At 41.4% G+C, this 13,514-nt stretch overlaps 1 protein-coding gene across 1 annotated transcript; it reads left to right on the top strand.

Moving 5' to 3' along the window:
* Positions 1–1,619: 1,619 nt before the first annotated feature.
* Positions 1,620–7,194, top strand: LOC124802955 (inositol oxygenase-like). Its single transcript, XM_047264045.1, has 6 exons — positions 1,620–1,674; positions 3,131–3,302; positions 3,398–3,606; positions 5,460–5,596; positions 5,738–5,968; positions 6,856–7,194. The coding sequence occupies exons 1-6, from the start codon at positions 1,654–1,656 to the stop codon at positions 6,962–6,964; spliced, it is 879 nt and encodes a 292-aa protein (XP_047120001.1). The 5' UTR covers positions 1,620–1,653; the 3' UTR covers positions 6,965–7,194.
* The last annotated feature ends 6,320 nt before the right edge of the window (positions 7,195–13,514 follow it).

Below are 13,514 nucleotides of genomic sequence, written 5' to 3'. Positions count from 1 at the left end.
CCTGGTGCTGTGTGTCAAATCTTTCTTCATGCTTAGGAAAACAAGTATATTAATCGCACATACTCTTTATCAACATCGTAGTTACACTGAACCGCCACGCTAACTCCTACTATTATTAGCACTTAACACTGATTGTAAGCAGCATAAAACATGAATCAAAGAAAAGTATCATGAATCGTACGAAAATATATTACAAATAATGGAGAACCTTTAACAGTTAAGATAACAAAAAATTGCAAAAAGAAAAACCCTAAAAACTGCGTCGAGGTGGAGAGCGCTTTACTACCGTTCAGCCTGTGACCGGAACTCTCGGTAAATACCAGATGGTAGTAGTTTCATAGTCTCCAGTGTTCTGAGGTGTCGCCAGATAAATACGCATCTACAACTGTTATCTCTGTGAAAACAGAATCATCTCCAGTTGTGCAGAGGCAGCGGTTACTATACATCTGCGCTTATTCCCTTAATGAAAAACTCTTATTTACTGCTGCCACTGAAATCATGCTTTGTTACTTGTAATCTGTACATTAAAATGTATTGCTTTTTCAAAAAATTACATTCTTACGCACTACTGAAACTTCAATCGGGTATCCTCTGAATAACGTGTAATATATATAGTAAACGAAAAGGTTGTACAGTTTCCTGACTACCTAGTTTAAGATAAGAGTAATGGCTTGGATTTGTGAATACTCTGGACGTACTGACTCACAATGACGTACATAAATATTCTTTATAGGTGAAAATTTGTCGAAATGTGCATGCATTCAATTGATTGATTGGCATCAAATTGGCGCAATACCATGTTTATCTAGCACTTGTCTGATAAATACATGGCCACAGAGTCGCACAAATTTTCCCTACGATTGTCTTTATTACACTTTTTCTCCAAATTTTTCAACACATAAAGTCCTTGTTAATAGTATGATAACAGTAGTCACATCTTTGCAGCATTTGCAAAGAAAGTGACTTGTCCTAGATTACCGCATTTTGATTTGCATCCATTGCAGAGACAATTATTTGGCATTGCTGTAACTAATAAATGAATGTGTAAAACAGAGTAAATAAGTGTAATATTACAGTTTCATACTTAGTATAATATTTAAGCAAACAATGTTGCCCGTAAGTCACATGGCACTTTTGGTTTGACGTTGTGACATACGCAGTTCGATATGCACACTCCAGATATCTCAACTCTACGATCGGCTACAGATGTTAAAAAATAGAGCACTTAGTAGATCGAAACAAAAAATCAGCAGAAAAAATACTGAAGCGTTTGGAACGCGACTCTAGGCTCACTGTCTCACATGCGCCCAACAGGGGTGATATCACTTTACGCCTCGTGCTTAGTGCACTGGAGTGTCCTAGTGGACCGTCCAAGGCCGTAGGAGAGAAACAGCAACGCAATGGAAACAAACACGAAAACACGTTCGGCTACATTGCACTGGGGGATTCGTAACAGTGTCAGAGGTCGCAGTAAGCAAAGGAGTGTGTCGAGCCTCCGCGAACATTACGACGTCACGACGCCGGCTGACGACATCACGTGCGGACGCCGCTGTCCGACAGATAACGGCGTCCCCTATATATTGGGCCGGTCCAGTGGCTACGGCATAGCGTCGCGACGTCTCGACAGCTCGTGGCATCACATCGACCGGCACCATGGCGTCTGCCAAAGTCATGGTGAATATCTGCTGCCGCCACTGCTGCTGCTGCTGCCGCTGCCACTTCATTGAAGGATGTTATGACGGCTTGAAATATGTGCTGGTCGGGGATTCGAACCCAGACCCTTATCAGGCAACTCTCGTACAGACCCAACTATCTAGAGTTGTATGGGAGGTATCTGGCCATCGTTGCCTCAGTCTCCCAACAGGTCGTTTACCATCGACTTTCAGCGAAAACCCGTTGCTCGCAGTTGTTTACCGTTGTTCTCGCAGCATTTGTCCATTTCAGTGCAGACATCATTCTCTTAGTTCCTCAAAGATGGGTACCACATGCGAATTTGATCATTGGTCACATGATCACATGATCACGAACTGTCAGGCCTGGGACCCACCGAATCGTTTCAGTTTTCATCACAGCAAATCGTTGTTTGTTCCTCTGGTTGCGAGCCAACATTGCGCACCGTACAAGGCAACTAGGCGGTTTCTACTTTAATCTGTTTGGAATCTTTTTGTCCGCCATTTGACCCATGCAGTGCTGACACGGTTTACGATTTCGAGAACGTGTGGGCAGTCGGCAGTTAGTTTTGAAGACATTTGTCTTGTCAGATGTGTGCTGTCGATCTTGATGGTGTGGTTCGTAAACTATTTACTTTCACGGCTGTACAAGTAAAACTTATTCAAATAGTCCGGGCTGTGTGTTCCGTGGTAGAATCAATCTTTTTGGAGAACCTCGCTTTCCAACCCGTCCGCGGAATACATCTTCAAGGGAGATTGTAGCTAACACGAAGATCCGATTGACACTCTGATCCATTGATGGCTTAGAAGAGAGCCAAGGTGTGAATCGGATCTTCATAGAACCATATGGGGAAGAATCATTGGGTTTCTGCAAGTGACCACGAAAGGGAAAGGTCCCGAGTTCGAGTCTCGGTCTGGCACACAGTTTTAATCTGCCAGGAAGTTTCATATCAGCGCACACTCCGGCCGGTCAACAGGCGAGTAGACACTGTGAAGGTCTGCGTGGCTAGTGGACAATGAGATACTATTTAGCCTCCCTGTCACACATTTGTTAGTGCATACCTTAAGAATTTGACGTCTCGTCCACAGCACCGAGCATGTTGGTATCGTTGTCGGCACACTCAACTTCAGATTATCCCTTGGTTTCCGCAAATCACTTTACGCTTATCTCCTTCTCCAACCCATAGGATATCCATGACTAGTGGTTTCATCGTCGACGGATCGCTGACTCTTGGTCTTCCTTCCTTCCTTCACCGACAGGTATTGGCTGTGGAACTATATAAAGGACAGTGGAGGAATTCTAGGGATTCGGATATTGGAAGGGCGCTCTGTCACCTACACCCTAAATTCAGACTGCCTGCTCCAGATTTGAAGACAAAAGCTCCAGAACGCAACTATTTTAGTAATCATGCGGTATGCTACGTAGATTTGGTAGTTTCAATGTAATAACTTTTTTCCAGAATCGTCCTCTGATCGACCCTTCAGAGATCCTGCGTCCGGAACCCATCCACGCTGGGAAACCGATCGCCCAGTTCAGGGACTACACCATCGACGACACAGACCCAATCAAGGAGCGAGTCCGCAAACTCTACTACGACATGCACAAGTACCAGACCGTCGACTTTGTCAAGAGTAAGTCCGCTCTGCGCAACCAGAATTTCTGCGAAGTATTCCTGATCGCTGGTTGCCGTGCTCTTACCCTTCCGGATATGTCGTCTATGTTACAGAACAGCACGCCAAGTGGCTGAAGTTCGACAAGTTCCGCGCGCCCATCATGGACACGCTGGAGAGGCTCAGCGGCATGCTGGACCAGAGTGACCCTGACGTCGACGTGCCCAACATCGTGCACGCCTTCCAGACGGCGGAGCGCATTCGCGAGGACCACCCGGACTGTGACTGGCTCCAGCTGACAGGACTGCTTCATGACATGGGCAAGGTGAGCTCACACAAACGAACTGGTCTTCTTTAAGAATCCTGGTGGCTCTTCCTAAGCCTGAAGGGATTATTAGGTACATTTTGCGTAAACTAAACGAAACGCTTTTTTGCCTTGCTTCGTAATTTTTTTTCGTAAGACGTAGGTTTCAGGTTGTAAGCCCATTTCCCAATACACAACTAATTCCAAAGGTGGCAACCAGTTGTGATAGTGAAAAGGAACTGACGACTCAAAACCCAGGTCGTATCAGGGTAAAGCTTTGCGAAAAAACATTAAAAAAATTTCATTTGGTTAATACGGTATACCAAGGATCTACAGACGAATGAAATAAAATAAAAGGCTCTGTTTCCTTACTACTTAAATGCCAATCATAACTGAAGTGGTCTTGCAAAAACGCAGGTTCGAACTCTATTACCGGATGTCTCTCCAGGAGTCGTCAAGGGCATTTTCTCTGGTGTTTTGACGGATACTTGCAACTTAATTTTTCAATGTGTAGCTGGACTCACTCCAAAGAAACACTGCTCATCACGTCTTCCATGCGAAGCTCCGTGTCGACGGGAAACGTCGGTTTGTTTTCCGTTGCAACAACATGATTTATAAAGTGGAATTTTATGTGGTCGTGCAGTAGAGTGGTTCAAATTAGTCCAGCGCGATATTTAATTTATCGATTTTCATTAACAAAGACGGTAAAACACGAAGAAAATCCAGTACGCCAGCAGCGACATCATGGCCCTGGATCGTTCTGACATACAGCAGTGCTGTTCGGTCGCAGCTGGAGACCGTCTTTCACTGCCCCTGTCAATTCATATCAATAAAACGAATACCGCAGTAGACTAGTTTTGGACTTCTTTGTCGAATGAGCACGTAAAATTCTGGTTAAAAATAATTTCGTTTTCCAGCGGAAAACAAACTACGGTTTCCCCGAATGAAAGACATGATGAGCAGTATGAGTTTGGGCTGACTCCAGCTACACTTGCAAAACCTAAATTGCAAACATCTCACAAAATACCAGAGAAAATGCACCTGAGAACTCTTAGGAACGGCACTCTGTATAAATCAGTGTACGAGGGTAATCCTAAAAGTAAGATCTCCTATTTTTTTATAATTACATAGACCTGTTTATTTCTACAATAGTTTACATCAGTTTACAGACTGAACATTTAGCTGTTTTTCGACATAATCACCATTTCTGTCGATGCATTTTTGTAGACGCTGTGGAAGTTTTGTATGCCCATGGCATACCAACTCGCAGCCATGCTATTTAGAAAGTTATGAACTTCTTATTTCACCTAGTCGTCGGAGCTGAATCGCTTTCCGGCCAGATGTTCTTTTAACCTAGGGAACAGGTGGTAGTCACTGAGCGCCAAGTCACGACTATAGAGTGGGTGGATAATTATGTTCCACTGAAACTGTTGTAGCAGAGCAACGGTTTCCCGACCGATGTGTGGGCGAGCGTTATCATGGAGAATGTGTACGCCCTTACTCAACATTGCTGTTATCCGGTTCTGAATTGCCCGTTTGAGTTTTTTCAAAGTCTCACAGTACTTGTCAGCGTTAATTGTGGTCCTAGCTTGGAGAGAAGGAATCGTACCTCAACGCAAAACATAATGCAGTTTCAGCAGACGTTTGTTCAAGACAAAATAAAATTTAATCCATTAATCACTATTTCTTGTAATAGGACATGAGAAGTTAATTTGTTTATTAATGGGTACTTTTTGGCACCATTCACACAAGCGAGTCGTTTGCATCAAACGTGATTCGTTCCGTCTTGTAAAGCTAAATAAGGATAATCAGTATAATTACCATTAGGTACCGATTCAGGAGACGTGACTGATGAAGTAAACCTGTCGTTCCAGATAATGGCGTTCTACGACGAGCCGCAGTGGGCCGTTACTGGAGACACTTTCCCTGTTGGCTGCGCTTGGGCCGACTCCATTGTCTACAGAAACACAACTTTCCACGACAATCCGGACACCTACAACCCCAAGTACAAGTGAGGAAACATTCATGCAAAAATACAGGAATTTTATGATCATTGTGATGCGTCTTTTCCGTAGAGAGACTAGTCACATGTTCACGCAGTATGAAACGGTTATAGTGCGTAACAAACTTATAAAACATTGTAATCTTACAGTACGAAGTACGGCATGTACACTCCCAACTGCGGCCTGGACAACGTGCTGATGGCCTGGGGACACGATGAGTACGTCTACCGCCTGCTGAAGCACAACGGCTCCAAACTGCCGGAGATGGGCCACAAGATCATCCGCTTCCACTCCTTCTACCCGTGGCACTCGTCTGGTGACTACATGCACCTCTGCAACGAGGAAGACATGGAAACCCTGAAATGGGTCCTAGAGTTCAAGTAAGTCCGAGGAAGAAACATGTTAATCACATTGTACACTACGAATTACTTGAAGTATACACCGAAAAAAAAAATTAGGCACAGTTTCTTGAATGGTATAACGCAAGCATATATTAAACTGGAAGTTAACGGCTTACTTGTGCCAAGGCTGCTACATTCTCTGGCAAATTCAGTTTGTTTTATCTTCATGCCTGCTGCTTTCAACACGATCGACTTTTTTTCAAATGTCAACAAGTGACGTTTTGAGCACGACTTTAAATGTTCATTCGGAAAGTAATTCTCTCAAGCGAGTGCCACTACGCGTCCAAAAACCTTAATGATAGTCACACTTTATTGCAACAGATTCCGAACGTGAACAAACGTTATGTTTTGTGATTTGCTATGAAGATGTTTGACGATTATTACTGCATCTGGATGTATAGCGACATTTCATATATCCATTCAGTTTCGTAGCTTAGGAGAAGAAAGGAATATTTAGTTCATCGCTCCACCGTCTACGAGGCCATTTGAGAAAAATTCGGTAGCGCCATTTTCAAAGGAACCACTGTGGCAATTGTCTTGCTGTGTTTATGGATATCGTCAGAAACCGAAATCTGAATGGCTGGACGGCAGCTTCAACAGCCTTTTTAGAATAGGTTGATGTATATTTTGAAAATATTTTGTTATTCACGCTGACTCATTTCTTGCTATCATTTGAAAATGACAACTTTGGACTGAAATTAATCTCTCGTGTTACAGCAACGAATCTTGCAGATTACGTAATTGCCTTTGTGGAAAGATAGGAAACTCCATTCTCACAGTTTATTGCCTACTGTGATCGTACATTTACAGAACCTAGTTAAAATATCTTAAGACAGTATTTGTAAAATTAATCTTCTTCATTGCAGCAAATACGATCTCTACTCGAAGAGCGACGAGATGCCCGATATTGAGAAGCTGAAGCCATACTACCAGAGCCTCATCGACAAGTACGTGCCTGGGGATCTCAGCTGGTAGACTGCAAACAGCCAGTCCTGTCACAGACAAAAAATTCACCGCGAAACAACTAATTTATTCCTTTGTGCGACAAAAACAACGCATTTTCACCACAGTCGCAGAACGGGTTCACTGAAAGATATGATTCTGCTCATTTCATGTCATTATCGCGACATTTTTGCTCAAATAACGTATTTATTATGGTTCACTGTAGAGTTTGTACAATTAACTTTTAAGTAAAAATTTATGTTGAATATTTTGCTCTATAACTCCGAGTGTCTTGGGTGTAGCTTCAGATTTTTATAGCTCATACAAAACATCATCAGGGTACCAGCAGGTATTAACCATAACGTGTTTGTGTTTGTGCTTTGCAAGTATGAAATAGGTTTATTGTAACTGAAGACTGTTACTGTAGCATAATGTTAAGTGCTATAGTTTGATAACTTTTTATAAGCAAATTAAAATAATGATAAAGTTATTGTTGTTTGTAATCTACTGATTTATTTCCCCTCACCTTTTCCTTGTTTTGGAATCATTCAGACAAAAAGACATAATTGTTAATAATTCTGGAGATCAGTTCACAATGGCCTCATAGTTATCAAGAAAAACCAATTGCCTACCGCCAAAGTTTCGCTTTGTGGGTGGGGGTAGAGGGGAGGGGGGGCGATAATGTGGGAACTACTCTTCTATGTCTGCTCTGCATCAACGGTTGAAAAGAAGTTATTCATTTCTGGCAAACTGTAAATATTGTACAAAGAAAATAAAATACACACTTCTGGCTATTAGCACCAGTAAGAGTGGGAAGGTCTTAATTAATACCAGTTAAAAACTTAATTATATTTTATTCCAGTAATCGTTCTCTTGGGTAGGGACAAGACATATTAACGTCTACCTCTTGCGCTATCCGAAATCAGTGAAATAACGATTTTCTAGAAGCTGATTTAGGTTTAAGGTAAGATGTACAATCTTCAAGACAAGAAATAATTATTTCTAATTTTGTAGACATACCTTTGAGAACAACATTCTACCATGTTTGTTGCATTATATACGTCTGGTAAAATCAGTTTCGTTTTGGTTGACTGAATATTAACGAACCATATATCACCTGAAACTGGGAGTTCCTTAGAGTGCTCATGAGCATTACACCACTAGAGCGGAATCATTGCACAGCAACAAGTATTGTGAAGAAGATGGTTATAATTGAACACAAGGTTATATGCGTTTGTGAGTTTAAAAACGGAATAGAATTAGGAAGAATGTTTAGAGTTGAACGTTCTGCTGATGACACTGTCATTACAGATGGCGATCAAGTTCGAAGTGGACAAAGGAATCATCACATCATTCCCTTTAACCGATTCGGGGTAGCGACAGGAAATCTACAGGGTGTTACAAAAAGGTACGGCCAAACCTTCAGGAAACATTCCTCACACACAAATAAAGAAAAAATGTTATGTGGACATGTGTCCGGAAACGCTTAATTTCCATGTTAGAGCTCATTTTAGTTTCGTCAGTATGTACAGTACTTCCTCGATTCACCGCCAATTGGCCCAGTTGAAGGAAGGTAATGTTGACTTCGGTGCTTGTGTTGACATGCGACTCATTGCTCTACAGTACTAGCATCAAGCACATCAGTACGTAGCATCAACAGGTTAGTGTTCATCACGAACGTGGTTTTGCAGTAAGTGCAATGTTTACAAATGCGGAGTTGGCAGATGCCCATTTGACGTATGGATTGTCACGGGGCAATAGCCGTGGCGCGGTCGTTTGTATCGAGACAGATTTCCAGAACGAAGGTGTCCCAACAGGAAGACGTTCGAAGCAATTGATCGGCATCTTCGGGAGCACGGAATATTCCAGCCTATGATTCGCGACTGGGGAAGACCTAGAACGACGAGGACACCTGCAATGGACGAGGCAATTCTTCGTGCAGTTGACGATAACTCTAATGTCAGCATCAGAGAAGTTGCTGCTGTACTAGGTTACGTTGACCACGTCACTGTATGGAGAGTGCTACGGGAGAACCAGTTGTTTCCGTACCATGTACAGCGTGTGCAGGCACTATCAGCAGCTGATTGGCTTCCATGGGTACACTTCTGCGAATGGTTCATCCAATAATGTGTCGATCCTCATTTCAGTGCAAATGTTCTCTTTACGGATGAGGCTTCATTCCAACGTGATCAAATTGTAAATTTTCAGAATCAACATGTGTGGGCTGAGGAGAATCCGCACGCAATTGTGCAGTCACGTCATCAACACAGATTTTCCGTGAACGTTTGGGCAGGCATTGTTGGTGATGTCTTGATTGAGCCCCATGTTCTTCCACCTACGCTCAATGGGGCACGTTATCATGATTTCATACGGGATACTCTACCTGTGCTGCTAGAACATGTGCCTTTACAAGTACGACACAAATGTGGTTCATGCACGATAGAGCTCCTGCACATTTCAGTCGAAGTGTTCGTACGCTTCACAACAACAGATTCGGTGATCGATGGACTGGTAGAGGCGGACCAATTCCATGGCCTCCACGCTCTCCTGACCTCAACCCTCTTGACTTTCATTTATGGGGGCATTTGAAAGCTCTTGTCTACGCAAATGTAGAGACTCTTCGTGCTCGTATTGTGGACGGCTGTGATACAATTCGCCATTCTCCAGGGCTGCATCATCGCATCAGGGATTCCATGCGACGGAGGGTGGATGCATGTATCCTCGCTAACGGAGAACATTTTGAACATTTCCTGTATCAAAGCGTTTGAAGTCACGCTGGTACGTTCTGTTGCTGTGTGTTTCCATTCCATGATTAATGTGATTTGAAGAGAAGTAATAAAATGAGCTCTAACATGGAAAGTAAGCGTTTCCGTACACATGTCCACATAACATATTTCCTTTCTTTGTGTGCGAGGAACGTTTCCTGAAAGTTTGGCCGTACCTTTTTGTAACACCCTGTATATGTGGACGGCCGACAGGCAATTTGTCTATCAAGATAGCGCTTTCACTCAAATTACTCGACATTTGCGCCGAAGAGTGCATTTCGACATTGCTGCAACATTCTACCTCGAAAGAGGCAGGGTATTTGTTTACAGAATTGTTTGATAAAACTACGCAAGCAGTTATAAAATGCTATTTTTCAACAAAATGGGGAAATCAGTGTACAGAATATCCACGCTGCAACACTCTCCAGACAACACTTGATCTTTTGGCATATCGTTAATCAACTTTGGCTTCACAATAACTGTGTTACTCTGTTCCTAATTTGTTCTGTACCTCCTGGCTTACACACCTGCCACGACTACTATGTAGCAGCAACTCTATTTTTCCTAATCTCTTTTGTTATCGACCTACACTCAGTTTCTTTGCTAGAAGTCTGCGGCATCCTAGTATGACCTACAGCTGGACGAAGTTCTTCCCTCGAGTTTCAGGAAACCAGTCAAATACATTAGATACTGTAAACTTAAATGTAGTTGAAGTTAAAGAGTTGTTCCCTTTGGCCCAGTGCTTGTTACTTATACACAGTTCCTAAACTCTTTTCCCGCTCAACCTACCTACTTGAAATGTCGCGTTATCCTATTCAATTTGAAGCACTCAGAACTTTACCCCCTATTCATCGATTCCCTTGATGTGTTTTCCACAGCCTACAGTTCCATTTGAGAGCCTCTTTGAGTTCCCTATTCAGTTTCTCGGAACGAAACTCTAATCCACAATCCTCGCCTCCTGCTCCCTGTCTGTCTACCTTAAGGCAACATCCATGTTTATCATGCATTGCCACACACACAAAAATTTAAAAATGAAACTACAACTTTTAACACACTTTACACTACACGAATTTTCGTTATTTACGAACTGAAAAATTTCGACATGCACTTTGGCGGTTCAGGTGTGTGATATAACGTAAAAAGTTAGTTGTGTCTCCTTAGCACTCAATTAACTGAAGTATGTGTTAATTGTCTCATTCAAAACAAAACATAACTTTCAATTATTACTTATTACGAGCATACTTTATATAAGACAGCGTTTATTGCTGACACTAAACGGGCTACTAGGTATGTTACGATTTTATCTTATAACTCAAATACGAAGACTCGGATCACGAATTCCTCAGCTGCCCAGATGGAGCTGATATGAAGGAAAGAACTTACGTACGCTATGAAAATTGTCTATTTTTCATTAGTAACAGAAACATAGCTACGGACGGGTACTAGTGCTACCAACCAAATGTGAATTGTAAGATTAATGTATCATGTGCAGGACACTGAAATAAAAATGTGAGCTTTGGGCAGATTTTCAAATATCCTTTATGCGAAGGTGTACCCCACAGTTCAGGTGGTGACCGACAAAGCAGCTATAAGCTTTTGGAAAAGTATGGGTAGAAACGTTAACAGTGCTTAAGTTAACAACAACAGACTATTTCCGTGCGTTCTTACAAAGTTTGTGAGAAAATTTAATACACGAAAATGTTTTGAAATTCAAAGCAAATGAGGTTTTGCAACAACATTCAAGAAAAATATTAAAATGATTCCACTTTCTAAGAGAAATTTCAGTTCTATGACAACCCTGAATTAGAGCTCATCGCCTAGAAATTGTACGTGTACTACGTTATGCTACGGAAGCAACACTAAATAATGGTGTGACTCCTACATACAAACATAGTTTTCTTTGTTGCCGTCTACAAGAAGAATAGTAGTAGCGATACACAGAACTGCCGTCCAATGTCCTTTCGTAAAATCGTAGAAAATACTCTGAGCTCAAACATAACGAGTTACGTCGATCAGCATGAACTCTTCCAATGCCAATAAGCATGGTTACCGAAAACAACGGTAGTGTGAAATCCAACTCGCTCATTTTTCACAGGAGATAGTGGAAGCCATGGATGAAGATAATTAGGTGTATGTAATAATTTTTGGTTTCTGTAAGACAACTAACTCAACACACTAACGTTTATTAAAGACAGTACAGTTATCTACAATCATATGGAGTATCGTACGAAATTAGTGGCTAGACTGAAAATTTATTGGTAGGGAGAGCGTTGCATGTTATCTTCGATGGAGGGTGTTCCTCAGACGTTGAATTAATGTCGTCTGTGCCATAGTGATGTGCATTGCGACCCTTGATGATCTTGATTTACATTAAAGTCTTGGAGTACCGTACTCATAATAGTATCAGACTTCATTTCCAGATGATACAGTTATCTATAATGAAGTACTATTGTTAAAAAAAGGAAAAACCTGCTATAATAGTTAGATTAAACTGTGTGGCTAAAATTAGTAATCTGATTTAAATGTTTGGAATTGTAAAATCGGGTACCTACGAAAATACAAAAACGTAGTATACTATGTCTACGATATCAGTGAGTTACAGTTGTATGCACCAGTTGTCTGGGTGTAAACATTTGTGAGAATACGAACTGGCATGGTCACGGATGCGCAGCCGCAGGTAAAGCAGATGGCAGTTTTCGTCTCACTGTTAGGATACTAGGAAATGCCAGTAATACTGCAGGGGAGACTGCTTACAAAATGCTCCTACAACTCATCCTATACTATTGTTCAAGATTTTGAGCAAAGGTAAATAAGCAAGTGACGTGAACGTTTACACTGAAGGATAACACGAATGTTCACACGTTTTATTAGACTCAGGAAAAAGTATCATCGAAATCCTTCAAAAAGCTTTACTGGTTGACAGTTGCAGTGCGGCGCCAGTTGCCCCAGAAAGGTGTTCTTACAACGTTTCAAGATCTAGCTGTAGGCTAGTATTGCAACATTCATGGTATCTCTCTCGTAAGACTGGAAAGAAAAGATTAGATTAACGTATTCCATACGCGAACTGGTTGGGAAGAAACCTTAAAATTTAGCATAGTAGAAAGTATCCTCTGTCATGCACTTCACATTGGTTTTCAGACTACGTATAAGGATATAGATGTAGCTGAAACACCACAGCGGCAAATAACTACTTAAATAAAAACGTTTTTAAATCGGACTGAATAGTACAAAATAATTTCCGCCAGCCCCATAAAGATTTATAGGCCCACACAGACAGTCCTGAAAATTGGGAATTTTTAATAGGTATGAAAATAGTTGCAAGATTTATACCGAAAAACTTGTGGCGTACGCGATACATAGTAGTAAGTAATTGAACTACTCATGCGTATGTTGGTAACTAATGTAATATTAAGGAGGTGAATTATTCATATATCAATTATGTATGCATACGAATAACGTTTTTCGATTTAAATGTTACTAGTATTTTCAAAGCTATTAAAAACTCACGGTCACATATTTTCGGGACTATCTGTATGGAATATATGTTGACTCATACAGAGAAGACAACAGAAACCAGTCACTTTTTACATTGCTATTCATTTATTTAAATAGCTCAGTTACCGGTTTCGAACCGAAAGGTTCATCTTCAGACGGCTAGTTCACGTTAAGATACATTTTGCGTTAGCTTTCACTTTTTGTTTTCCTAGGTGATGAAATTTACTCGGGGTGGTGGTCTCCTATCCCCGAAACACGATGTGAGAGATTGTCTTTGTTATTGTAATTGAATTGTGCCTCATAACGATTTTAAATGATGTAAT

Source organism: Schistocerca piceifrons, chromosome 6, assembly GCF_021461385.2.
Source record: "Schistocerca piceifrons isolate TAMUIC-IGC-003096 chromosome 6, iqSchPice1.1, whole genome shotgun sequence".
Lineage (NCBI taxonomy): Eukaryota > Metazoa > Arthropoda > Insecta > Orthoptera > Acrididae > Schistocerca > Schistocerca piceifrons.
Note: the sequence above shows the minus strand (reverse complement) of the source record. Positions and strands in the feature narration are given on the sequence as shown.